The sequence below is a fragment of the Trichosurus vulpecula genome, chromosome 1 (genome assembly GCF_011100635.1).
Source record: "Trichosurus vulpecula isolate mTriVul1 chromosome 1, mTriVul1.pri, whole genome shotgun sequence".
In the NCBI taxonomy this organism is placed as follows: domain Eukaryota; kingdom Metazoa; phylum Chordata; class Mammalia; order Diprotodontia; family Phalangeridae; genus Trichosurus; species Trichosurus vulpecula.
Window position 1 is genome coordinate 90,394,817 of NC_050573.1, and position 25,884 is coordinate 90,420,700.

A 25,884-nucleotide genomic window follows, 5' to 3' on the forward strand; every position below is an offset into this window, starting at 1 on the left:
AAAATCTACCTTTCTACATTGCTTTTTGGGACCAGACAGAATAAATCTGATCCTTCTTCCAAATGATAGCCCTTTCAGTATTGAAGGCAACAATCATTTCCTCCCTGGTTCTAAGTCTTCTTGATGTCTTGTTTTTGTTGGATAAAAACACTGAGTATGAATTCAATGGACATGAGTTTGTGTGCCTATTCTGTCTATACGTAACTGCTCAGTTTATATGAGCTTCACTTCCTTCTTTGTAAAATGTACCTGATACACTCTACCCTTCCTCACCGGGTGTTGTAAACAGAATAGATGTCCAAATTTAGAGACATCTCCACTCCAAATATTCATATGGACTATTTGTGCATGACTTGGGATAGAGCTTTCCCGACCTCTGATTGGTCGGATCTGCCACTGTGGGACATACTTGAGAAAGGACAACAACTGACCAGCCAATCAGACTTTTAAAAGGGAAGTAGTTATTTAGTACTCCTCAACCCTGTACTCTGGTATTTTATGCCATGTTGTCAAATGCTTTCAATGAGGTTGAACACGGCAGCAAGGTCAGCTACTGCACTGATGGTAAATTCTTCAACTTAAAGGCTTCAAGCGAAAACCAAAGTGGAGGGAGTGTTGGTGCATGATTCTCTGTTTGCAGATGATTGTGCACTCAGTGCAACCTCTGAAGCTGAGGTGCACTGAGGTAAGAATCAGTTCTCTGCTGCTTGTGCTAATTTTGGCCTAACAGTTAAACGCCAAGAAAACACAGGTGCTCCATCAGCCACCACCACACCATCCATAAGTGGAACCATCAGTTACAGCAAAAGAAGAAGCTTTGAATGCTGTGGATAAATTCACTTACCTTGGGAGTGTGCTTTCCAGGGATGTACACATTGATAATGAGATTGATGCATTGCCAGAGCCAGCTCAGTGTTTGGGAGGCTCCAAAGGAAGGTATGGGAGAGAAGAAGTATTAGATTGACTATCAAACCGAAGGTCTACAGAGCTATGGTGCTGACCTCATTGTTGTATGCCTGTGAAACCTGGATAGTCTACCAGAGCCATGCGAGGAAACTGAATTGCTTCCATTTGAATTGTCTTCAGAAGATTCTGAAGATCACCTGCAGGATAAGGTACCAGACACTGAGGTCCTTACTTGAACTAAACTGCCAAGCATTCAAACTCTGCTTCAGAGAGCGCAGCTCCAATGGGCTGGCCATGTTGTTCAAATGCAAAACATATGCTTGCCAAAAAGACTATTTGATGGAGAACTCACACGTGGCAAGTTTTCACATGGTAGTCAGAAGAAGCCGTACAAGGACACTGTCAAGGTCTCTCTCAAGAACTTTGGAATTGCCTGTGTGACATGGGAGACACTAGCACAGGACTGCTCCCCATGGTGTGCCCACATCAGAGAAGGTGCTGTGCTCTATGAGCAAAGCAGAATTTAAACAGCTCGAAGGAAATGCAGGATATGCAAGTTTGCAATATCCACCCCAAATGTTCACACAGACTATTTGTGGCTGACCTGTGGCGGTAAGAGCATTCCAAGCTTGTATTGGCCTAATCAGCCACAGCCACAGTTGGACACATTGAATCTTGACTCAAGCGTAGTGCTGTCACTTTGGTCCTCTTGGAGAAAGAAGGACAACAACCAACTCTATTTGTAACTGAAGTAGAATGAGCAGCATCTTTTTTAAAGTAGAGAATAGGCATATCAGAGTATCTAAAAGTATTAAGAACTGTGTGACATGGTGAATAGAGTACAAGACTAAGACTTAAGGGATCCAGGTTTGCTTCCACAGCTGTGCCACTACCTAGCAGATTCCTTTCGTATTTCTTCATCGTTGTTCTATGAAATGAGTTGAAATAGTCTCTTTAGATCCCGTCCCAGCATTGTGACATGACAAGTAAGTTTAGTATGGTGGAAAGAACACTAGATGGAGAATCATTACCTGGGTTCATATCCTATCTCTGGCACTCGCTGACATTTGTCACTTAATCACCTGTGCCTTGGTTTCCCCATCTGAAAAATGGTGGGGATGTTGGGACTAGATTTCCTTTGACCTACCTCTTTTCCAGCTCTAGGTCATTTAATATACTGTGGTCCATTTTATGGCTCAATTAAGTCATTTGCCCAACGTCATAAAGCTAGTAAGTGGCAAACATGAGGATACTGTCCCATATCTTCTCATTCCAAATTCATTGTTCCTTCCATTATGTCACTATATATAACATTATAACATCATTTATGGCATTATATATGTTTCTGCAAGTATAGGCCTTTTTAGAATACTTTGAATGCTTCTGCAGAAATGCTAACTCTACAGTTAAAGTTGAATTGTCCGAAAGATACTGAGAATCCTGCTGAAGCTAGCAGGGAACTCTCATCTTGTGACATTTTATGTAATACTTTCTAAACTCAGCTTTAAATCTTAAATTCATTATCTCCACATTGAGTCCTTTACAAGCTAAGCTGCTGAAAGGATTGAGTTGAAGAGAAAAGAAGCATATAGTTGGCTGTTTTTTGGTGCTGAATGATGCCAAGCTTTAAAAATTACAAAGGGTGGGTGACTTAATGAGTAAGAGATGTCTTCTTCCACTGTTGTGCTTTTCTGATAATATCATTAATGCCAAGGTGACACTGCTTGGATCTTTAAAGACTTTGCCATAAGAGAACAAACAGATCACCAAGCATAACAGACTTTAAGTATGCGTAACTTTGAAGACAAGCCTAATTAATTCAGGATTTAGACTTACTGGAGTTGGCCACTAGGGTTTGGATTTTTTCAGTCTTAGACACTCATCATAATCCCTTTAAAATTAAGGCATAAAGAAATCACAGTATGTAGTAAAGGTAGTACTCTTATAAAATCACAAATCCTTAAAATATTGAAATAAGTATAGCCACATGTTATATGCTGCTTTATATTTTAAAAGCTCTTGATTCACCACAAGCCTGTGAGATGGGCTAGGTAATAGCATGGTTACTAACTCTACTTAATGAACCTGGGTAAAGAAACTGAATGACTCAGAGAAATTGTAGCTTGCTCTAGCCTCTTGGGGCAGTGGGGCCAACAACAATTATGGTATGAGAGGCATGTGGTGTAATATAAAGACAGTTCATTGCATTGGGATCTGGGTTCAGGTGCAAGTTCTGCCGCTTATTAGTAGCATGAGCCTAAATAAAATTATTTCCTTTTTCTCAGTCACAGTTTTCCCCTCTGTAAAATGTGAGGTTGAATTAAATCATCTCTAAACCGATTTTAATGATATCCTCTAAATCCAGTAGTCTTCTAGCCATAGATCTAAGAAGTAATTTCTTCTGTGATCCACTAATTTGCTTATGATGTCATACCTCTGTCTAAATCATGTGTTCATTTTGAGTGTATCTTGGAATAAGTTGTGGAATGTTGCTCTATGCCTAGTTTCTGCCAGACTGCTTTTCAGTTTTCCCAGCAGTTTTTGTTGAGTAGTGAATTTTTGTGCCAATAGAAGGGAGCCAGTAAGTTAACACACAAGATGCCAAATTAATCACCTTAATTTATAGCTAGGATCATGACTCAAAAACTTTCACTTGACTTCCCATTGGATTGACTCTTAATTCAAGGTTGTCTACAATCTATAACCCAGCTAACTCCCTTACCCTTCTCTCTTGTCCTTTGTGTACAGTATACCCTAGTCAGCTTTGCTATCACTGATCCCTCACACACACACACACACATGGGCTCATACTGTTAACCTAATTCTGGGATACTTTCTCACAACCTCCTCTTCCACATCTTTTTGTTAACATATCAGAAATGTTGAAATCCTACCACTTCCATGAACCCTGCTTGATCCTTTCAGTTAGACATGATCTTTCTGTCATCTGAACCAATAACACTTTGTACTCTCAATTACTCATGTAGTAAATTTTATTAGGATCAGAGGATTTGAAAGAACGGGAAATTATTTGGTGTAACTCCCTCATTTTATTTTTTTTTGACAAGAACAGTTAGCCAATAATTTTATTAATATCATACAAGCTTCTGTATAATGAGAGAAATTTATAATACAAGGTAAAGTCATTGTCTTAGTGCAGCCATTACTGATGCTTTGTAGAGAGTGATAAATTTAGAGACTTTTTCAGTCAATAAATATTAAGTACCTAGGTGGGCAGCTAGGTGGTGCATTGGATAAAGTTCCTGCCCCTGTAGTCACGAAGAGTTTAAATCTGGCCTCCAACACTTACTAGCCGTGTGACCCTGGGCAAGTCACTTAACCCTGTTTGCCTCAGTTTCCTCATCTGTCAATTGAGCTGGAGAAGGAAATGGCAAACCACATAAGTATTTCTGCCGAGGAAACCCAAAATGAGGTCATGAAGAGTTGGACAGAGCTCAAAAACAAACCTCCTAATTACCAGGGACTGTGCTAAGTACGAGGCATACAAAGAATGACAAAAAGATAACCCCCTGGCCTCACAGTCTCATTTGTGTAATCTTCTGGATGACATACAAATCAATACGCACAATCAAGACACATATATTGGATGAATTGGAAATCTGCAAAAGGAACTAGATTTAAGAGATACGCTTTCTATACAAGATGGAAATTTAACTGGAACATTTTGGAAGCCATGGAAACTCAGGAGACACAGATGAAGAGAGAGAGCATTCCATGTTAAGGGGGCAGAGAGGATAGCCAGTGAAAATTCCCAGAATCAGGAGATGGAACGACCTGATAGAAGAAGAGCAAGGAGGCCCATGTTACTAGATCTAAGAGTATAGGGAATGGGAGTAGGGAAAGGGGTGTAAAGTATAACAAGACTGGGAAGGCCAGATTATCACAGGCTTTAAATGTCCAACAGAAGATTTCATATCTGATCCTAGGGGTGATAGGGAGCCACTAATTTATTGACTCCGGGGGTTTCGTGGTCAGACCTCTGCTTTAGAAAAGTGACTTTGGCAGCTCACTTAAGATGAGACTAGGTGAATTGAGCCTACACCAGAGCAGTGGCATTATCAGAGGGAGAAGGGGGGAAGGTGGAATCAGTAGACTTTGATAAAATACTTTTAAAACATGTACTTAGGCAAAAGTGAGTATGGAGAATAAATTCAGAATATTATTTTTGGCTACAAGAATGCTGATTCATACTTGAGCAATCTGAAATGTGTTTTTTTTTTTTAAGTAGTCTTCTTAGTATCCTACTCCACTTTTCATTTTGTTTGGGGCAGCATTTCTAATTAAATCACATGATTAACAGGTCAGAATGTAAATAATGCTGTTTGTAATGTTCATTTTGTAAGTGCACATCTGATATGTTAAAATAATGTATGCCAATATAGATCTATATATATGCTTTCATTACATCTTTCCCTGACTCATGAATATTCTCCATACTTCCCTTCTTCCAATGTCTGCCGTAAATCCTATCCATTCTTCATACTTTTTCTCAAATCAGAGTGTTCTAATGGAAAGAGCACCTATTGTATTTGGCATCAGAGGATCGTGAGAGCATAGATTTTTAATCTAGCAAGGACCTTAGAGGTTATCAAGTCCAACCTCATTTTATAGATGAGGAAATTAGTTACTTGCCTAGGGGTCAGGTCTTCCTGACCCCATGCCCAGCCCTTTTATTAATTGCACTATCTATCTGCCTCCTTGCTTTACCTAGTCCCACCCATTCATTCTATAAGTCAAGAAATAGGCGCAGAGAGATTAAACGATTTGCCCTTGGTCACATCATTGCTGGTAGACCCTAGACTTGAACCTAAGAACCTTAAACCCAGGCCACAAGCTGGCCTTAGACTTGAGTTCAAATCTTGGCTCTGCTCTTTGCTACCTTTGTAACCTTCTTACCATTTTTCTGAACATCATTTCCTCTTCCAGAAAGTGATGAGGTTGACTACAGCATAGATCTAGAGAAGGCACTTCAGAAGTCTAACTTGTTTATTTTATATATGAAGAAATGCGTCCAGGGAGGTTTTCATTGACTTGTGTAAGGAGCAGACCTTGGTCTCACACCCTCTAACCCCAGAGCCAGTACTCTTCTCTCTCCCTTGGCAGGGTGATATTTTTAGAACCCAACAACCTGATTCTGCTGTGTTATGAAAGGATTGAGAAAGGCCACGACAAAATGTTAGGTGAGGAGAATCTTGACAGGAAGAGTCCGTGAGGCAGAGGTGACGAGAAAGAACATTCTAAGGATGAGGGACAGCAAAGGCATGAGAGTAGAAGATGGAATTTCATGAGTTCTTTGACTGTTCCAGGCCCTAAAACAAAAGAAAAATACAAAATACCACTTGGTCCTATCTGGCTATCTTCCCATTTTGGTAGTGGCAGTGGTAAAATAGCAGAAAAAGAGGCAAAAGCAATGACCTAATCCCAATTCCAGAAGACTCATGAAGTTAGCCTCTACCTCTTTACAAGGAAGTGAGGTGAAGAGTAAGATGCACATACTGGGATAAGGCCAATTTGTGCATTTGTTTTCATTCACTGCTTATTTGTTACAAAGGAGGACTTTGATTTGGGGGAGAAAGGAGAGTTGTGATGGTGGTTTGGGGTGGGGGTGGGGGGAGAACCTGCAGCCTCGAGGCCACATGCAGCCCTCTGGGTCTTCAAGTGTGGCCCTTTGACTGAATCCAAACTTCACAGAAAAAATTCCCTTCATAAGGACTCAGCCAAAAGGCCACACCCAAGGACCTCGAAAGCCACATGTGACCTTGAGGCTGCAGGTTCCCCAGCCCTGGATTGGGTAACTAGTAGTACTGATGAAAAAAGAGAAGAAAAGAAAGTACCAGTGAAACATGATTTTTAAATACTGATGATAGATACAATATAGTTATTGAATGAATAAATGTTTAAAGAATAAAGCGTTTCTTGAGCTGATCTTCGTAGTCAGTAAGTGTTATAGACATATCCTGGAAAAGAGCAGTGGACTTGGAGTCCCAAAACCTGAGTTCAAATCCCACCCCTACCACCTGACCATATGACTTTGAGCAAGACTTTAACCTCAGAGCCTCAGTTTCTTCTTCTGTAAAGGAATGGTTCATGTACTACCCGTTGGAATGAAAGTCCTTTGTAATCTTTTAAGCCATAAACAAAATGTGAACTAGTTACAGTATAGTATTTTTAAAAATACCCACGCTACCCAGCTAGATGGTAGCAGAGCCTTTCACTAACAACATAAGTAATGCCGTTTTGATCTAAGTTTATCTTCACTTCTTCGGAAGATCTGTTATTTCTTTGAAGTAATCATTTTCTCTACCACTGACAGATTGCATTTCCTCCATGCCTTACTTTTACTTCTTGACTTTCCGTGGTCCTCTCCTGGTGGCCATTTCACAAGCTTCTCTGCACACAGATCTTTAGGTGACACAGACACATGGCTGCACTCACGAAAGTGTTTCCATCTTGGTAAAATCTGCCAGAGTTTGTACTACAGTCACCTAGATGCTGTTTATGAATCTTTTTTTTTTTAACAGCTGATGTAATGTAATATAGACACACATTTCTCTCCTTTTTCATCATCCCTTTAGAATCTACTTTTTATTTGTGTCTATATCAGTAAACATTCAGTGAGTGCTTACTGTATACAAGGCATTGTACTGAGTGAGTGCTGGGAATCCAAAGGAAAAGCAAAAATGTTTGTCTGTAAAATGCAAACAGCCCCTAGGGCTAGCTCAGTGTCAGGTATATTTCATATCATGTTTGACATCTGATTTTACAGATTGTTCAGACTTTTTATGAATAATCATTATTTACCAGCATTCTTTTCCCTCTGTCTATCATTTATAGAATTGTAGATTTAGAATTAGAAGAGACTTTAGAGGCCATGTAGTCTCATTCTCTCATTTTACAGATGAAAAAACTGAGACCCAGCATAACTACCATGCCAAAGATATGGAAGTATTAAGCAGCACTGACAGGATTTGAACCTGGTCTTTTGACTGTAGAACCTGTACTTTTTGTACTTCTTCCCCTCCACCCCACCCCCCAAAAAATGTTGTGATGGTTTTTTTTTAACTTTTTTGGAGGAAGAATTCTACATTTCCCCCTCTATAACAGCATTTGGGTCAATTGACCCCAAAGGTTTTTTTTTCATACCCTAAATGTTAATATTTCTTTTGCTTAGTTATCATGCATGTCTCTGAGGGCTGCCTTGGGAATGGCACACAGTATAGCAAACCAAGAACCACAGACTTGAGACAGAGGACAATTCAAGTATTGTTCTTGAAACAAAGGCTAGCCCACCATTTTAACGGCAGTTTGCTGGTGATTCTGTGGTTCCCCAAAGCTAAAAGGTAGGGCTACTTGGACTATTAAAGAGTAGGGCTTGTACTTAGCTGAGTTCTATACTGTTCCATTTAAAGACTTAAGTTGTAACTGCTTATGAACTCTAATAAGTACTGATAATAGATATTCTTATAGCTGGCTCTTAAGGATTACAAAATACTTTATATAATTTCTCATCCTTTAAAAATGACCCTGTGAGGGACTAGGCAATGCAGGTAGTACTTTACCCGTTTTATAAAACAGACAATTAGGTTCGGGGAAGTAGGAGACTTGCTTATGGTCAGCTAGTATCAGGTGGTTTTGAAGCCTAACTTTAAGCTCACATTCATCCCACACTGTTAAATAGAATCCATGAAAAAGCTGGATTTGAATTTTAAATCAATACTTACTTTTTGGAACCCTGGAAAAGTCACTTATTTCTGTGAACAAACTTCAGTTTTCTTGATTGTAAAATGGAGGCAGTAATACTTGGATTATCCATCGCATTCTAATGCTTTAGCATTAGGCCTGGAGTTAGGAAGACATTTGTAAAAACATTTCATACGTGGGTGACCCTGAGCCGAGTCACTGAATCTCTCTTCAGTTTCCTGGCATATAGTAGGTCCTTAATAAATGTTTCTTTCCTTCCTGTTTTCCTTTTTACAGGTAAAAAAGCACTTAAACTCCTGAGACACTGCAGAACTGTGTGATAATGGCATGCTCACTTTTTGGCTAGCTAAGCCATTTTCCCCAACTCCTCCAGTGTGTAGGCCCACCTTACCCTCTTGTTCCCTGCACAACATGAGCATCATGCAGCAAGAGAAGTCACTGGATTTGCAGTTGAAAGTCCTAGCTCTCCCACTTTGCTACCTGTTTGACCTTGGCCAAATGACTAATTCTTTCCAGAACTAGATCTTGTTTTTGTATACTGAGGAATTGGGACCAGGTAACCCCTTTCAGCTAGGATATGATCTGGCAAAGTGCCTTACTTATACAGTGAGTAGGTGTTTAATAAATAAAATATTTAATTAAATTGTTTTCCCTTCTTAGCTGATGGTAACAACATTAAATAATGAGAGAAGAGTGGAGGAGCTTTTGTTGTGCTGAAACGGTTTGTCTCAAATGAAAAAGCTGATTGCAACTGAATGAATGATATGATTTATCATACTTTGAAACAGTTAATGGTCTAGAATCATAGAATTTTTAGAGCTAGAAGGGACTTTTTGAACCCATCTAACCTTAACACTCTTTAAAAAGAAAGACAGGCAAGGAAACCAAGGCCCAGAGATGTTTTTTTTTGTCTAAGGTCATATGAATAGTAAGTAGCCAGGTTAGATTAAAATTAATCTTCTGACTCTGAATGAAGTGTGCCTTATGCAGAATTTAGTCCAACACCCTCATTTGTAACAGATACTTAAGGTCCAGGGAAAGGAAGTGACCTTGTTTTAGGTCATGTAGCTTATTAGTTATTGGTAAAGCTGAGACTAGCACCTAAATCTCTTGATTCTTAATACATTATCCTTGGAATTACACCACTACACCATATTGCCGTGTCTATGTGTATCCAGAGGGTAGATTGAGACATTTGTTAATTGTTTTTGGATTGAGTCCTAACTTATGTCAAGCATCCTACCTAAGCTTTAGGTAGGTGTGTGGGAATGGTGCAATACAAGCCATCAACCCAAAATACTAGTTTGGCTAATGACAAATCTAAGCGAAAATTCCACACTGCTTTATTAATACATAAACTACCATATTAGTCATCACTGAAAGCATTTGCCCTGAACCACTAGATGTTGGACTGTACTGAACCAAGCAGTCAAATCAACATTTTTGCATTCTTAGAATTTTTGTTTAGTAATACCGACATAATTATATATAAAGAAAATATGTGTACCTAGAATTGTACAAGTATTGAACAAATATAGAATTCACAAAGAGGTGATTACTGAGGCCATTTGTTAGAAAGTTGAATGTTTGAAATGGACCTGTCCTTAGACCACAGGATGTTCAAAATTTCCATGCAGCCTCTGATTTTCAATTTCCTCATGTAAAATGAAAGCATTGCATTATACAATCTTGAAGTCTCCTTCCCTCTGAATCTCTGGCCTTTCACCCCTCCCTAAGATGTTTTATAGCTCTACAGTTTTAAGCATATTTATATTATCAAAGGCAAGTGCAGGTATCAGGGTGGTATGTTATAGAGAGAGAAGTCTAAATACTAAGTATGTGAAGAAAGTGAATTCTTCAGAAAAGACAGGTCGTTTTATCCAGTTGAAAGGTTTGTTAAGGTTTCAGGAACCCTCTAACAAAGAGAACTTAATGAATTGGAAAATGTGGGTGGGAGGCAGTCTAAAGATGAAACGGATCATAGGGAAGACCTGGGTGCTGTGCAGTCCACCTTTCCTGATTTTATGGATAAGGGAACTTGGGCCGAGGGAGATTAAGTGACTTGCCAAGGGAAAGCCATGCTGGTAGTGTAAGAGGCAAACTAGTAAGTATATGAGGCCGCATTTGAACTTAGAAGGAAGAATCTTTTTTTTTTTTAGGAAGATGAATCTTTTTGAGTCTAAGCCCACTCTTCTACCACCTAGCTTGCCCCCAAATACTCATATATACACTTCTATTTGATTAAAAAATAACAATTTTGAGATTACTTTTTCTTCTCAAAGTCACTTTTTCTTATAATGAAGAACTAGAGTCCAGTCTATGCATCATACCACTCAGAAACATTTTGTCTTCTCATATTTCAAGACACAAGTCTGTGTACTCTGAGCTAATGATGCTTTAAATAGCAATGACGTGAAACTTTCCCACAACTATTGAATGTGACATTCTGGCCAAGAATTAGAGTCAACTTGTGTTGAAACCTAGCATCGTAAATTGTAAGATGAAATCAGAAAGGATAAACTTGTGTTGATTGTAAATACTTTAACACATTAACTATCATTTCAAAAGGCATTTCTCTTTTTTCCTTTGTAAATGATTTCCTCATCATCTACAAGAGTAATTTTTTTCTTGCTGTTTGAACAAAAATCTTCTCTGCTCTTGGGGCTTTGTAGGAAGTTAGCCAAATGAAAGGACAGAGTACACAGCAGTTTCTTCTCTTGTATTTCTGGGTTCTGTGTGATGTGTGGGGGATATTATTGCTCCCTCACAGATGTTCTCAGAGCTGGAAGGGGCCTGAGACACCGTAAGTCCTGCTTCGACAGCATCGTCTACAAAGAGTCGTTTAGCTGTCACTTGAAGATTAGAGACTCTGCTTCCCAAGGTCACCCATTGCAATTTTACATAGCTTGTATTGTTAGGATTTTGTTCCCTCTGCCACTTCTATTTATTCACCGTTCCTACTTTTGCTTCTTAGGACTGAACGGAATGTGTAAATCCCTTTTTTATGTGACAACCTTCAGATCTTTAAAAAGAGCTATCATGGAATCTAGGTGGCACTGTGGATGGAACCCTTTTTATTTCCAGTGCCTATCACACAGTAGGTGCTTAATAAACATTTATTAAAGTAATACTGAATTAAATTGAAAATTTCTCCAGTCCTCTCACCATCTCAGTTACCTTCTTTTGGACATTTTCTACATTTTCCTCTCAAAACAGGTCTGAGAAATGAACCCAGTATTCCAGATGTCTGACCAGGACAGCATGTAGTGGGACTATCATATCTTGTGTTAATGACACTGACTCTTAGCTGGCTTGAGGTTACATTACCTGCCTTGTTTTAATAATAATAATAAACAGTGGTGCTTACTATGTGCCAGGCACTGTGCTAAGTGCTTTACAGTTATTATCTTGTCCTCAACAATGACCTTAGGGGGTAGGCACTATTTTATCCCCATTTTATAGATCAGGAAACTGAGGCAAACAGGTGAAATGACTTGCCCAGGGTGACACAGGAAGTATCTGAGGTGAGACTTGAACTCAAGTCTTCCTGACTCCATGCTCAGTGCTTTACCCACTGTACCACCTACCTTGTCATTCACTAAACCTCCCAGATGTTTTTTCATGTATACCATTGACCAGATGTGCTCTGTCATCCTGTATACACTATCACTGTCCATAATAAAAACTCTTCCATATTGGAAGAAATTACCAGAGCTCTTACAAGCATACAGCCTATGAAGAATTCATAGCAATATCTAATTTATTCGTCTGAGAAGAGACTGAACTGCCTAGGCCATCTTAAAGCATTCAGGGGATTGGATGCTTAATGATATGTATTCCCCTTCATGTTGAGGCATCTCAGTGCAGGTCAGGTCACGTTACTGTCAGCATCCAAAGCACCTTTAGGGAAATGAGAGATAGAGAAGAACTACTTGCCGCCTCTAAGTGGAATATGTGGAAGTGACCTAATCCCTTGTTTTTACCTTGGTATTATTTAAGGGCTCATTATAAGATTGTGGTCGTGGAGTATTTTTGAACAAATGACAAGCCTCCATCCTGAGTCTCAACTTCACTACTGAGTCTTGCCACTTCCATTCCCCTCTTACATTCCAGGAATCCTGACTACTGTTACATTTAATCTAGCTTTTAACTGCAGTATTCATCAACCGGCATTTATGAAGCACCTACTACGTGCCAGTCATGAGGAAGAATTCTTCAGTTGCAAGCAGGAGCTAACTTAGATCACTTGTATTCTAGCTTGACTCCTGGCCTATAGAGTAGCTGGCAAAATTCCATGACCTATACCCAGGGTAGTGTGAATGCTCTGATCATGGTGTAAATGCTGTAGGTTCCAAAGTAAATGTTCCAAACTGGTGACACATTTAAAGCCAGCACAGTCCAAAGTAATCCCTACTTGTGTTTTTATGTTACTTTTGATGGAATGTTAACTATAGTCTTTTCATCCTTTTAAGTTTCTAATGCTTTGGTTGAAGGATGATTTTAGATATTGTATTTCAGTGTGAGAAATAAGTACTGTTGGACTTGGAGTTCAGAATCCACAAATGTGGAAGAATAACTGGAATAAAGTACCACTATAGCCTGGGAGGCAAAACCAGACTGCATATTCTGAAACAGCGTGTCAAAGGCTTGGTCAGAGGAACTAAGGTTTGTTGTAGGTAAACTCCTAGAATCCAAGAGGGGATTACTTGTTTTGTAAAATGAGTATGAGGTGCTGGGGACAAAGTGCAGAGGAGACTTATCCTTGTTTAAATGCATCTATCTCCTCTACACATTGTCCACCTGGCTCTGCTTAAGGCCAGTAGGTTATTGGAACTGACAAACCTCACAGAGAGACCATTTCATTTAAAACTTAACTAACTAGACCATTTAAAATTTAATTAACTAGATAAAATCCCGCATCAGTACATCAGCTTTTTCATTTGCATTCAAAAGATACTTTGTAGGTGTGTGTGATTTCTTCATAGTTATAATGAGCATCTATGAAGTACCTACTACATGTAGAACAGGTCAAAGACAGCAGTGTATAGAATTGATTGCAAGAGACATTCTTTTTTGGTTCAGTAAAAGGAAGAATAAGTAAGCAATTCCTAACAATTAGATCTTTCCTAAGATAAAAATAGATTACCCAGGGAAACAGTGAGTTCTTTGGTAAAATCTGTGTTATCTCTTCTATTAGAATGTGAATTCCTTGGGAGTAGGTACTATCTTTTTTATTTGTATTCCTAGCATTTAGCACAGTGCTTTGCATATACTAAACACTTAATTTAATTAAGCTTTTTCCATTTATTCAGTAAAGGGTAAGTGGGGTGACTTGAAAGGGAGTTCGGTATTGTGTGAAAAGCACTGACTTTGGAGAGTTGGAATTTCTAAATGTAAGTCCTCTACCTCAGTGACTTTGGGCAAGTTATAGGAAACATAAACTGGTATGGTCAGGATCTTCTAATCCACATAATCAGAGGTAGAATAAACTTGGGCCTCAGCAAGAATGTAACGGAGTATAACATCCATGACAATAGTTTCGTAGTTTCTACATGGGCATTTCTGTTCCTCAAGGAGCTGCCTTTGGCCATTTATAAAATGATAATACTGTACCGCAAACCAAGGTTGTTTTGAGAATCAAGCGAGATGATTTATATGAACTGTAAAACTACCATATGACTCCCACTTATTTTATTCTGAAGGGATTAGACTAAATGACCTCTGAGATCCTATGACTTTTTACAGAGTTTAGCCTACTGCATCACAGTGGATGCTTGGTTTTTGCTTTTGGATTAATCATCTTAGCAATGCAAAACCTCCTGCGTGAAAATAAGAAGCACAGTCTATTGAGATATTCTTATGTGTTTGTTCCCTTACAGGTCTTCCGGAACAGTACTATAGCCTCACTTGGTTCCTTAGCCCTATCCTGGGTCTCATCTGCACTCCACTGATCGGTTCTGCTAGTGACCGATGTACACTTAGCTGGGGCCGCCGGCGGCCTTTCATTCTTGCTCTCTGCATCGGAGTTCTCTTTGGAGTTGCACTTTTCCTCAATGGTCCTGCCTTAGGTAAATATTAAGTGAATTTTCTCTTTGTTAAAATATGCAGTTTTGAAACATTCATGAAAAAAAGTTACTGAGCTTTAGTACTTTTCTCATTCATCATGACAGTGTCTTTCAAAGGCTTGAACTTTTTCTTGAGCTAGAATTGAGCTAGGTACTAGAATTGACTTCCCTATATGACCTTGGTTGAGTCATGTCATCATCAACCTTCATTTTCATCATCTGTAAAAAAAAAATATATTTTAGTATAACCTCACATGTGAAGAAAGGGCTTTGGAAACTGCAAAGCCCCTGTAGAATTTAGAGCAAGTAGTATTATTCTTAGCATAAAATGATTCAATCTAAGCAGAGTATATGTGAAAGTCCTTAGACTTTCAATGACATATTTTCTTTCAGAAAGCAGGTAACTGTTTTGAATGTGTTACAGAATTCTTTGCAGCGGCCACTTCTTAGTTATTATTAATACAATGGTTACTAGCATAATATTTGCATGGTTTGCAATACATTCGGCCAGGCCCTCACGTGGGAAAACCGTAGGAACCTGTTCACAGGGAAATGTTTCCTGTTGTGATCCATTTTCTTTTTAACGCATATCTAACAACACATCCTGTTTCCAGCATTATTTCAAAATTATCTTTTTTTTCCTTCTCCTTTTCTTATGTTTCATATTGAAAAATTCCAGAACCCAGCCTTAATATTTGTTTTTTATCTAAAGTAACAGTTTCTGGGAAGATGATTCTTGCTTTGGGAACCCTTATCAAAGAGAGCTATTTAAAAATAAAAGCCTCATTTGAGGCAACACCTTTTACTATCATGATCCTGAAACACTTTATACTCAGTGAGATTCTCCTAAAATACAGAGCTTTAAATTTTCCTTTACTAATGTGTCAACTTTATTTAGGAGCAGGCAGGAAACATTTTCTTAGTGTCCTAATTAGAAATTCAGTTACAGATAGCCCTCATTTGGCAGATTGAGTTCAGTAGTAGTAACTGGGAGCTAAAAACAATCTTATGAGGTAGATAGTACAGATTGTAAAAGGATCAATTTATTTTCTTACTTATCTGCAGCATCAGGCACCGTTAGCTATTTTTGTATTCTCTCCTTTCTAGCCCAAATACTGTTTTTCTTAGCAGAAGCAAAATGAGGAGGGAATAGCTCTATCTTATTCTCTGGCTTAGTCAGTTCTTCTTTCTTGTGCCTTCTCTGAACCATGTGATCCCATCTTCCCCTTCTCCCACCTGACTGTCCCATTCCTTCTCAGCATCTCAGTCTATGTCCCAGGGCTCTGTCCTAGAAATGCTTCTCCATCTGTAATTGTTCTTAGTGATCTGTTTAGCTTTTAAGCAGATGACTCAGATCCAGCCCTCTCCTGAGCGCCAGTCGTGCATCACCAACTAGCTGCTGAGTATCTGCAGTCGAGCATTGCACAGACATCTCAAACTCAACCAGTTGAAAATGGAACTTATTATCTTTGCCAAAAACCTCCTCCTCTTAAATTCTCTGTTTATACGCAGGGCATCATCCTCCTTCCAATTTCTCATGTTTGCCACCTCACCGTCATCTGTGACTCTTCTGATTTCATCTCCCATATCCATTCAGTTTCCAAGTCTTCTCCTGAAAGGCGCACTACCGGAGCTTTCATGTCTGTCTCATCTCTATTCATGTCGCTGAGATCTCTGATCTCATCTCTTGTAATTGATCTCTTTGCCTTCAGTCTCTCCCCTTTTCAGCCTGTCTTCCACACTGCTCCACTCATGGTCTTCCTAAAGTACATGGGTTATGTTCTATCTCTGCTCTCAGAAAGTTCCAGGGATATCCTTTTGGTTCTAAGGTAAAATGCAGGTGCTGTTTGTATTTAATACTTACATAATCTGGGTCCACCCTTTTTTCTAGACTTATTTCAAATTAACAACCTTTCACATGCTCTGTGTTCCATTCAGATGGGCCTATTCTTCCTTCCTTTCACACAGGCAGTCTGCCCCCCATTCATGGAATGCTTCCACCTCCACCTCTGCCTCTCATAATCCCAAGGCTTATTATTAGTCCAAGTGCCACTTTTTTCCCTAATTATCAGTGTTCCCTGCCCCTCCTCCAAATTATTTTATATTTACTTGAATTTTCTTACTTGTGTGTGTGTTGCCTCTCTCATGACTCTCACTAGCCCCAGAAGACTGTCAGCTTCTTGAGGACAGGGATCGTTTTCTTTCTGTCTTTGTGTCCCTCATTCTTTGTACAGTACCTTGCACAAAGCAGGTATTTGATAAAAGCTTGTTGGATTAAAATGGAAGCATGGTATAGTGGAAAGAATACTATCAGTCAGTAGGCCTGAGTTCAAATTGTTCCCCAGGTGCTTATTGCCTCAACAAGTCATTAACCTCCCTTGGGACTCTTGAGTCCTTTTCTGCAAGAGGAGAGGGAGGATTGACCTAGATGGCTTCTTGAGGTCCCCTCCAGCTCTGCATCTATGATCCTGTGATCTTAATCATACCCATCTAGCCCTTAAGTAGCTTTAATTTTTATATATTTTTCTTTGATCTTCCTTTTCCTTATTACAACCAAAAAGTCCCTGTAGCCTTCCTGTTTGGTGCTGAGCTCAGCTGTGTTTTTTAATGAATCTGCTTTTATCCTCTCTTCTCCCACCTCTTTATGAGAAGAGCCCTGAGCTTGGACTCTTCTGGAGACCCAGTTCTGATGCATCATTGCTGGGTCTGTCAGTTACTGGCTACATGATTATCATCATCCCTGAACCTCAACTTCTTCATCAGCTCATTGAGGGATTATCTGTAAGACCTTTGGAAAGAATGGACAATGTACTTTTAAATGTCATTCCCTCCAGTATGTGATGTTGAGTCCATAAGTGAAAGAGTTCTGGGTTCTAGTCCTAGCTCTCTCACTGACTTGTATTGACTGCAGCCTTAGGTAATTTGTTCATTTTACCTGTCTGAGCCTCAGTTTCCTCTTAAAATTAGAATTAAGCACATGGTAACTGCTTTTCAGCTTTGAGTTTATGTTGGGGAAAGCAAGAGACATTGAAATGCAACCCTCCTCCTTTTTTGTCCCATTAAGTCATAGTTTGTAAATAATGAGTGGGTTTATCCAATACGCCTGGTCTCCCATTGCATCCTGCGCCATCTCCAGTCATCCTGATGAATATTTGGCCACTAGACCCAGATGGCTCTGGAGGAGAAAATGAGGCTGGTGACCTTGCACAGCCCTCCTTCACTCAAATCAAAGTTAGCTGCAAGTTGTGTCATCCATCATCTATCTCCCTGACGTCATGGTCCTCTTCAAGAACGAAGGACAAATAATGCACCAAAGAGTAGAGCCACTTCAGAAACTCAACAAAAAGCGAAATACTATTTCTGTCACCCTTGAAAATTGGTGCTAAACTCTCCTTCCTTGATGTATTATTGCACAACTACAAAACTCATTTCATGATGGTTGGAACAGTTGGGATTTCCTCTCTCTTTTGATGAAAGAAAATCTATAATATTTTTGAGGGACAGTGAGCATTTTTTGCAGGGGAGGAGTGAGCCTACTGGGGGTAAACATAGCCTTGCTACCAGAAGAAAATCCAGTCCCGGCTACTCTCTACTGTCCCAAGAAACTCTGCCAAAGAACGCAGATACCCTTGTTCTCTATTAAAGATATAATCCCAGTAAGTGTTTTCTTGGCTCTTTTCCTCCTAGAGATTAACTTTTAAGTGCCCTATTCCTTGAGTTAACAAAGCCTTGAAGATTGTTTTGATTCCTTTTCACATTTTGTCTGCCCAGGTCTGGCCCTTGGTGATGTTCAGAATAAGCATCCAATTGGGATCGTCCTCACAGTGCTTGGTGTTGTGGTTTTGGATTTCAGTGCAGATGCAACAGAAGGGCCAATTCGTGCCTACTTGCTGGATGTCGTGGACAGTGAAGAACAAGACATGGCCCTTAACATCCATGCCTTTTCAGCCGGTAGAAAGCTCCTTTCTTAATTGTTATTCCAAATTTTGTAAGAGAAGGTTGTTATGTTAAAAGTTAGGCAAGGGACCAAGAAGCAGGATAACTTGTATTTTCCTGAGTCACAGTCAAGAGAGACTCACCTTCCTGGCTTCATTCTTTTTGAATGAAGAGTGAGGGAAATGACTAGATGATAACCTTCAAGAATGTTCAAAAACCAGCAAGAGATGGATATTCAAGAGGCATAGCCCTCAAAGCCTAGAGACACCAGTGTTCCTCACTTTTGGGCAGTGTTAGCAGACCAGGATAGCTGAAAGAGCCTCGGACTTGGATTTAGGAGATCTGACTTCCATTCCTGATTCTGCCTCTTACTAGTCACATGACCTTTTACTCTCTAGTCATTTCTGCTCAACTGTGAAATTCAGTTAATAGTCTAGAATATTAGTTCTATGGTATTAAAGCCATTCAGCAGTCTTGTGGGGGTCCTACAAGATAAAATAATGTAAAGCACTTACTAACCATGAAGTAAGAAATAGAAATCATTCCTTTAGAGGTTGTCTTTGAGAGCAGATTAGTAGAATCCTGACTCTGCATTGACTACTGCTTTGTCTGTTCCAGCACTGGTAGAAGCTCTCAAAATGAACGCATCATGTCTGAAAACAGTATGGCATCACGAAGTCACAGATTGTTAGAACTTGAAAGGAACTCAGATAGCATTTTACAAATCAGGAAATTGAGACACCAAGAGGGAGCGTGATTTTCCTAAGGGCACATGGTTAGTTGGTGGCAGAACCTGAGACTCGGGTCCAGGTCTGCTCACTCCCACTCCCCCAGTGTCCAAGTGAAGCATAAAGTCTCTGTTAGGTAGCCTCAAATGAGCAGAGCCCCAAGGTGCAGTCATTGTGAGGTGGTGAAAAGTAGAGGCTTGCTGTAGTGTCATTTTCCTTATTGTCATAATTAGTATTATTTTGTTGTGGTTTTTTTTGAGGGGGGGGAGGCAAGGCAATTGGGGTTAAGTGACTTGCCCAAGGTAACACAGCTAGTAATTTGGTCAGGTTGAATTTGAGCTCAGGTCCTCCTGATTCCAGGGCCGGTGCTCTACTCACTGCGCCACCTAGCTGTCCTTCTTATATTATATTATTATTGTTATTATTCCCTATTATATATCAGAACAGAAAGTTGTTCCTTGGTCCCTTCTCGCAGATAAGGTATTTAGGATGTAGTGAAAAAGGTCATTGAGTACATTAGACTAATACATAGCAATTATAAAAGTATGTGTAGTGGGTTGAAAAAGAGACTCTTGAAGGGTCCTTCTCCCTATAGTATCCCAGATTCTAAAGTGTCATATAACTGAGTTTATTAAAGTGAGGATTTAACTTAAATGATGAGCTGTTAAACTATTTCTTCTGCATATTCATAAAAAAAATCACCTCCAAGAAATTTGAGAGACTCACAGCATCCTGAAATGTCTTTGGTGATATGCCAGTAGTATGAATGTCTCACATCGTTGTCATACTTATGTGTGTTTCCAAAACAAAACCCAGTTAGAGATTAATACACTTTTACCTTCGACAAAGAAGGGAAAAAATAACCTTCATCTCTACAATGAGTAGGCTATTTGTTTCCTTTTTAATGTTTGGTTTTCTCCAGGAGGACTATGTGCTCAATTCTAAGTTAAGCACATATTAAAACCTAACCTTTCTCAATTGTGAGCTTAAAGACCTCCAGGCAAGAGATTTGATGCAAAATCACCGCAGTATTTAGTGCTGAGAATAATAAATATTGCTTAGATTTGAAAATATTCAGTTAACTTGTTTCTGACTATGCTCTTAGTATCACTTGTATTTAAGAATAGCTTTAGGTCCTAAATTTATTTAGAAAAACCATGAATATTGGCCTATAGTTTTTTTGGGTTGTTTTTTTTTTTTGGAGGGGGGAAGGCAGGGCAGTTGGGGCTAAGTGACTTGCCCAAGGTCACACAGATAGTGTGTCAAGTGACTGAGGCTGGATTTGAACTGAGGTCCTCCTTTCTCCAAGGCTGGGGCTCTACTCACTGTGCCACCTAGCTGCCCCTTGGCCTCTAGTTTAATGTTTAGTAGATGAGGTATTTCCTAAAGTTGAAATTTACTTTACCTAAATTAAAAGTTTCTTTTCCCTACCATCTGAGATCATTTGTCTTTAAAATTTGTTTTGAGATATGAGGACTTTTTTTTAGTCTAATCGTCACTAGAATATTATCATTACACTAGTTCCCCTTTCTGTAGCACTTTGTTGTTTACACAGCATTTTCTTAGCCACAACCCTATAAGTCTAGGTAGTGTAGATATTATCCCTGTTTTACATATTATATGTAGCTTAAGCTTAGAAAGGTGAAGCGATTTTCCCACAGTCAGAAGGCTAGTAAGTAGCAGATCAAGAACCCAAATCTAGTCGTCTTCACTCTTTGTCCATTGAAAGAACAGTACTATGTACTAGGTTGCCTGTATTGGAAGTTTCACCATATCTGAAAACAAAAATTCCACAGGCTCTCGAGCCATATTTGGATTCTTGCTTAGTTGTTCCTAGCCCAGGCCCGTGAATTTTCCCTTACATCTCTACTCTCCCGTTTCTACAGACTTGCACATGAATACCTCTCTCTCTCAGGCTCATACAGATTTCATTCTTTTTTATTTTCCTCAGGTCTTGGAGGAGCAACTGGCTATGTGCTTGGAGGATTGGATTGGACACAGACCTTCTTAGGTGTCTGGTTTAAAACCCAGTATCAAGTTCTCTTCTTCTTTGCAGCTGTCATTTTCACAGTGTCTGTAGTCCTTCACCTTTTTAGCATCGAAGAAGAGCAATATTGCCCTCAGCAAGAGCGAATTGAAGAAGCAGACACCCTCTCCAGCGGCAAATTCAGCAGCAGCCTCCCCCCGCTCAGCCGCTTGAATGTAATTAATGAGGGAGAGCCATATGGGGTGTCTATGTTTGCTGATGAAGTACAGTCTGAGCATGAGCTCAGTCTAGATTATCTCGATGTGGACATCGTAAGAAGTAAAAGTGACTCTGTACTTCACATGCCTGATGCAACATTGGAAATTGAGCCAGAGCTACTTTTCCTTCATGACATTGAACCCTCCATTTTTCAAGACTCTTCAAACCCTAACACTCCCCGAAGCACCAGCCAGGAGCTTATGAAATGCAAACGGAGCCGTTTGTCCACTCTCCTCAGGGAAAATGAAAAAGAAGATGATATGTTGCTTGATAATCACTTGAATGAAGCCAAAGTCCCAAATGGCAGTGGCTCTCCACCAAAAGATCTCATCAACGGAAACTCTAAAATGGCCTTGAAGACGTCAAACACTTCAGGCTCCATTCGGAGGAGAAGGCACATGTTCTACCGCCAGGCCTCTTGCACCTTTTCGTACTATGGCAAAGTAGGGTCTCACCGTTACCGTTTCCGAAGAGCTAATGCCGTTGTTCTGATTAAGTCATCCCGCAGCATGAATGATATCTATGATATACAGAAGAGGCATCGTCAGAGGTGTAGACAAAGAAACCAGAGTGGTGCGACCAATTCTAGTGGCGACTCAGAGAGCGAAGAAGGGGAAAATGAGACCACAGTCAAACTGCTGTGGCTGTCCATGTTGAAGATGCCCAAGGAGCTAAAGAGGCTTTGCCTGTGTCACCTTGTGACCTGGTTTTCAATCATTGCCGAAGCAGTGTTTTATACAGATTTTATGGGCCAAGTTATCTTTGAAGGTGACCCTAAGGTGAGCTAACAGAATCCATTATATATTTCAGTCCAAGGCACTTTTCAAACAATTAAGCCTAACACAACAGTTCTTAAGGTTTTTTGGTGTGATGGTCCTCTTTAGCGGTCTAGTGAACCTTATGAATCCCTTCTCAGAATGACATTTTTTAAATGCATTAAAATAAAATTCATTAGATTTTTATGAAGGGAAACACATTATATTGTAAGTGTTAGCAAAATAATTTTTTTCTAAAAAAAATTCACAGACCCCTTTTTAAGTACCCTATAGGCCAACATAGCATGTACATAATCATCCTCTAATAAATGGATGCCAAAATTGCTTGATTAAGTTAAGTAAATTTAAATGAGTAAGAGTTTTGGAACACCCCGTATTTAAAAAAAAAACAACCATGTAGCATATAGAGTAAACTTTAGTCTTTTCTTCCATTAATGCCCCAGGTTCTTGAAAGCTACTAGAAGCATAAAGTCTGGCAGATCTTTTAAGCAAAAAAGGATTTATGTATGGACCCAGTAAAGTATGGCTCTGTCCTTCAAGGTCCAATTTAACAAAGTTTAGAAAGGCTCTTCAGAAGGCTGAGGATGTTATGTCAGAGGATAGAAGAACCCACAGCAATGAAGTCCTGGGTTTGGGGTCAGACTAGAGTGGGTATTGACAGTTGGTTTTATTGTATCAAAAACAAGCACAGAAGAGCCAATTTATAACTTCACTTTATTCAAGGTGGTAGCTAGGCCCCGTGGTCTAATAGGTAGGAGGCTTTCTCATACCAGCTCTCCAGCTTGGACCTAGTAACTAACATTTCCCCTTAAGTAATGGATTACTGATTGCCCAGCATCAACACTTAGATCACAATGAGATGATCTGTTCTAATCAATCTAAAGTCTTGAGGTTCTATCTCACACAGAAGGTTTTACTGCTTACAGTAAGAGCTCACATTTAGATAGCACTTTATAGATATATGGTCCTCAGAACATCCTGGGACACAGGTACTACCGTTATCTCCATTTCACAGATGAGGAACTAAGAGGTTAATTGACTTGCTCTAGGTCACTCAGGTAGTAATTGTCTGAAGCCAAATTTAAACTCATCTCTTCCTGAATCCATATGTACTAGTGTCACTGTGCTACGTAGCTGCTGCTAGGGTAGGGAGCAGTTATCTTTAACATAATTGCCAGCAAATTTACAGTTTTTACTTAAGAGGAAGCATCCCTGATTAGAGCCTCTTCTAAGAGCGCTCTGCTTCCAGATCCCTTTCTCAGTCCCGCATATATTTCATGCTGTTTTCCTTTTGTAACACATTTTGAAGCAAACTTCAATGACAGTTGCAAAACTTTACAATGAAGTACTAAGAATTCACCAAAAATCGAAAAGGCCTTGTTTAATATAAGCAAGATTTCTGAGCTTGTAGCGACTATATTTGTTTTTATCCCATTCAGCCTTTATATTTTTAATACTTCTAGAGGGGAAAACCTTTTAAAATGGTACCAGTAGATCCAAGGTTGATGATCGGGATGTTTTAACAATAGGGCTGGTGGACTGGGGTACCTGGCAAGATCTTCTCCAACAGTCTTCCTTGGTAGTCTGGAAGAGAGATTCTAGGCTTGACAAGGTTCTAGCCTTTCCTGCTAACCAAAATTGTAGTCCCCTGTACAGTAAATTAATAAGAGGAAGTGTGTCAGTACCTTTTCTGTTTGCAAAAGGTTTTAATTTTTTTTTAATTTTGGAGATTGTCTTTGAGTTTTATTCTGAATTTAGGGATGTGGAAGTTTCTAGACATAATTGTTGTAGGAGGTGGGGGAGGAATGTGGTGCATTAGACTGGGAGATAAATAGCCTGGGTATGCAACTGCAGGATTTGAGTCTCTGGGTCTCAGTCTCCTCAAGGGTGAAGGAAGAGAATTGTACTGCATGATCTCTAGAGTTCTTTATTTTTTTATTAAGCTTTTATTATTTGTAGTGATACAAATACTGGGCCGAAGGATGCTTGAGCAGCAGGTGTAGCATTCAAATGTGCACATTTGAATCTTAGGATCACTGACTTGTCTTAGGCAAAACACTTAGCCTGTCTGGCCCATTTTCTTAGCTGCATAATGGGAAGAATAATCTTATTTTACCTACTTCATAAGAAAATTCTCTAAATGAAATGAGATAGGGCTTATTAAAACACTTTGAAAAGCATAAAGTCCTTTGTAGCTTTATAAACTAGTGATCAGATTATCACTGTAGTTATCACCATTTCTTTTCAAATGTAGTGTTTAATGTTGAAAGATAGAACTTACCTTTAAACAATATAATGCTGGAGTCCCATCAAATTAAACTCCAAATCTTTGCTTGCAATAGGCACCTTCAAATTCTACTGCTTGGCATGCATATAATGCCGGCGTGAAGATGGGCTGTTGGGGATTAGTCATCTATGCCTCTACTGCTGCTATTTGCTCAGGTAAGTGAATCTGCTTTTAAAGGGAACCAGTGAATCATGTGGGGCCGTGTAGTAAAAAATGTTTATAGATTGAACATTCTGAACACTCAGGTAATTGGAAACAGGAAAGCAGAAGACACTCCACCCCCCAATAGAAACTTTATGTTTAATATTTTTTAAAAGAATCCTATGAATAACTACAATAGCAAATAGAATAAATCCAGCTTTAATCTATTGTTAAGCATTTAGATGTCTTCTTAAAACTATACATTGGTATTTTTATAGTCTTTATATGTAGGACCTGTAGTCATGAAGTTGGAGTATGAGGTCTTTGTTATTCACCAAACACTTATTGAGCCTCCCACTAAAACCCCTCCTCCAGCACCTTTGTCATGGTACAGAGATTAGACCAGCAAATTTCAAGCTGTGACAAATCTACCAAGATGTAAAGACTTTGAATATGTCCATAGAAGTGTAGTCTCTATTATGTCATCCATGGACTAGCCTAAGTTTGGACAAACCTTTCTTACTGGAAGATTGGGCAAGTGATTTCAGGAGGTGAGGGAAAAGGAAAGGAAGCACTCACCACAAATGCATGAAGACTGCTTACTCAAAGGTCTTGTGATCTGCATCATTTTAGGAAAGTCCTATAGAGAGAGAACCACAGATGGTTTTAAGTATTGAATTTTGAAAAAATAGCCTTTATTTGGTGAGCACCTATGTTGTCCTGGGTGCCACAGAAGATACAAAGAATGACTCAGTCTCTTCTAGGAGTTTTACAATATACAGTACTTGGGGAGATAAAGCTGAAAAGTTAAAAATAAAACCAAGAAATTCCTCAAGTCAGTATGTAATTATTATGTGCCAGGGAGTAATGCAGAAGGGAAGAAATCAGAGTGGACTCGAGTGATAAGAGAGAGCCTCAAGGAAGAGGCAAGCCCAGGGTTAGACCTTGAAGGAAAGCTAATTAGCTTTAGATAATAGAGCTAAGGGCCTACAGAGTATAACTTATTGTGGTGGGTGGTAAGCAGTATGTCTGTAGGCAGAGAGGAGGCAAAAGTCATATTTGGGACTAGTGAATTATC

General features: G+C 39.4%; 1 protein-coding gene across 1 annotated transcript in view; it reads left to right on the forward strand.

Annotated features, from left to right (window-relative positions):
- SLC45A4 (solute carrier family 45 member 4) overlaps positions 1 to 25,884 on the forward strand; it is a 56,726-nt gene that overhangs the window by 25,434 nt on the left and 5,408 nt on the right. Inside the window, exons 2-5 of the mRNA XM_036769643.1 lie at positions 14,508 to 14,696; positions 18,465 to 18,644; positions 21,309 to 22,381; positions 24,721 to 24,820. Of these exons, the coding sequence (XP_036625538.1) occupies positions 14,508 to 14,696; positions 18,465 to 18,644; positions 21,309 to 22,381; positions 24,721 to 24,820 (1,542 nt within the window). The remainder of the gene's footprint in view (positions 1 to 14,507; positions 14,697 to 18,464; positions 18,645 to 21,308; positions 22,382 to 24,720; positions 24,821 to 25,884) is intronic.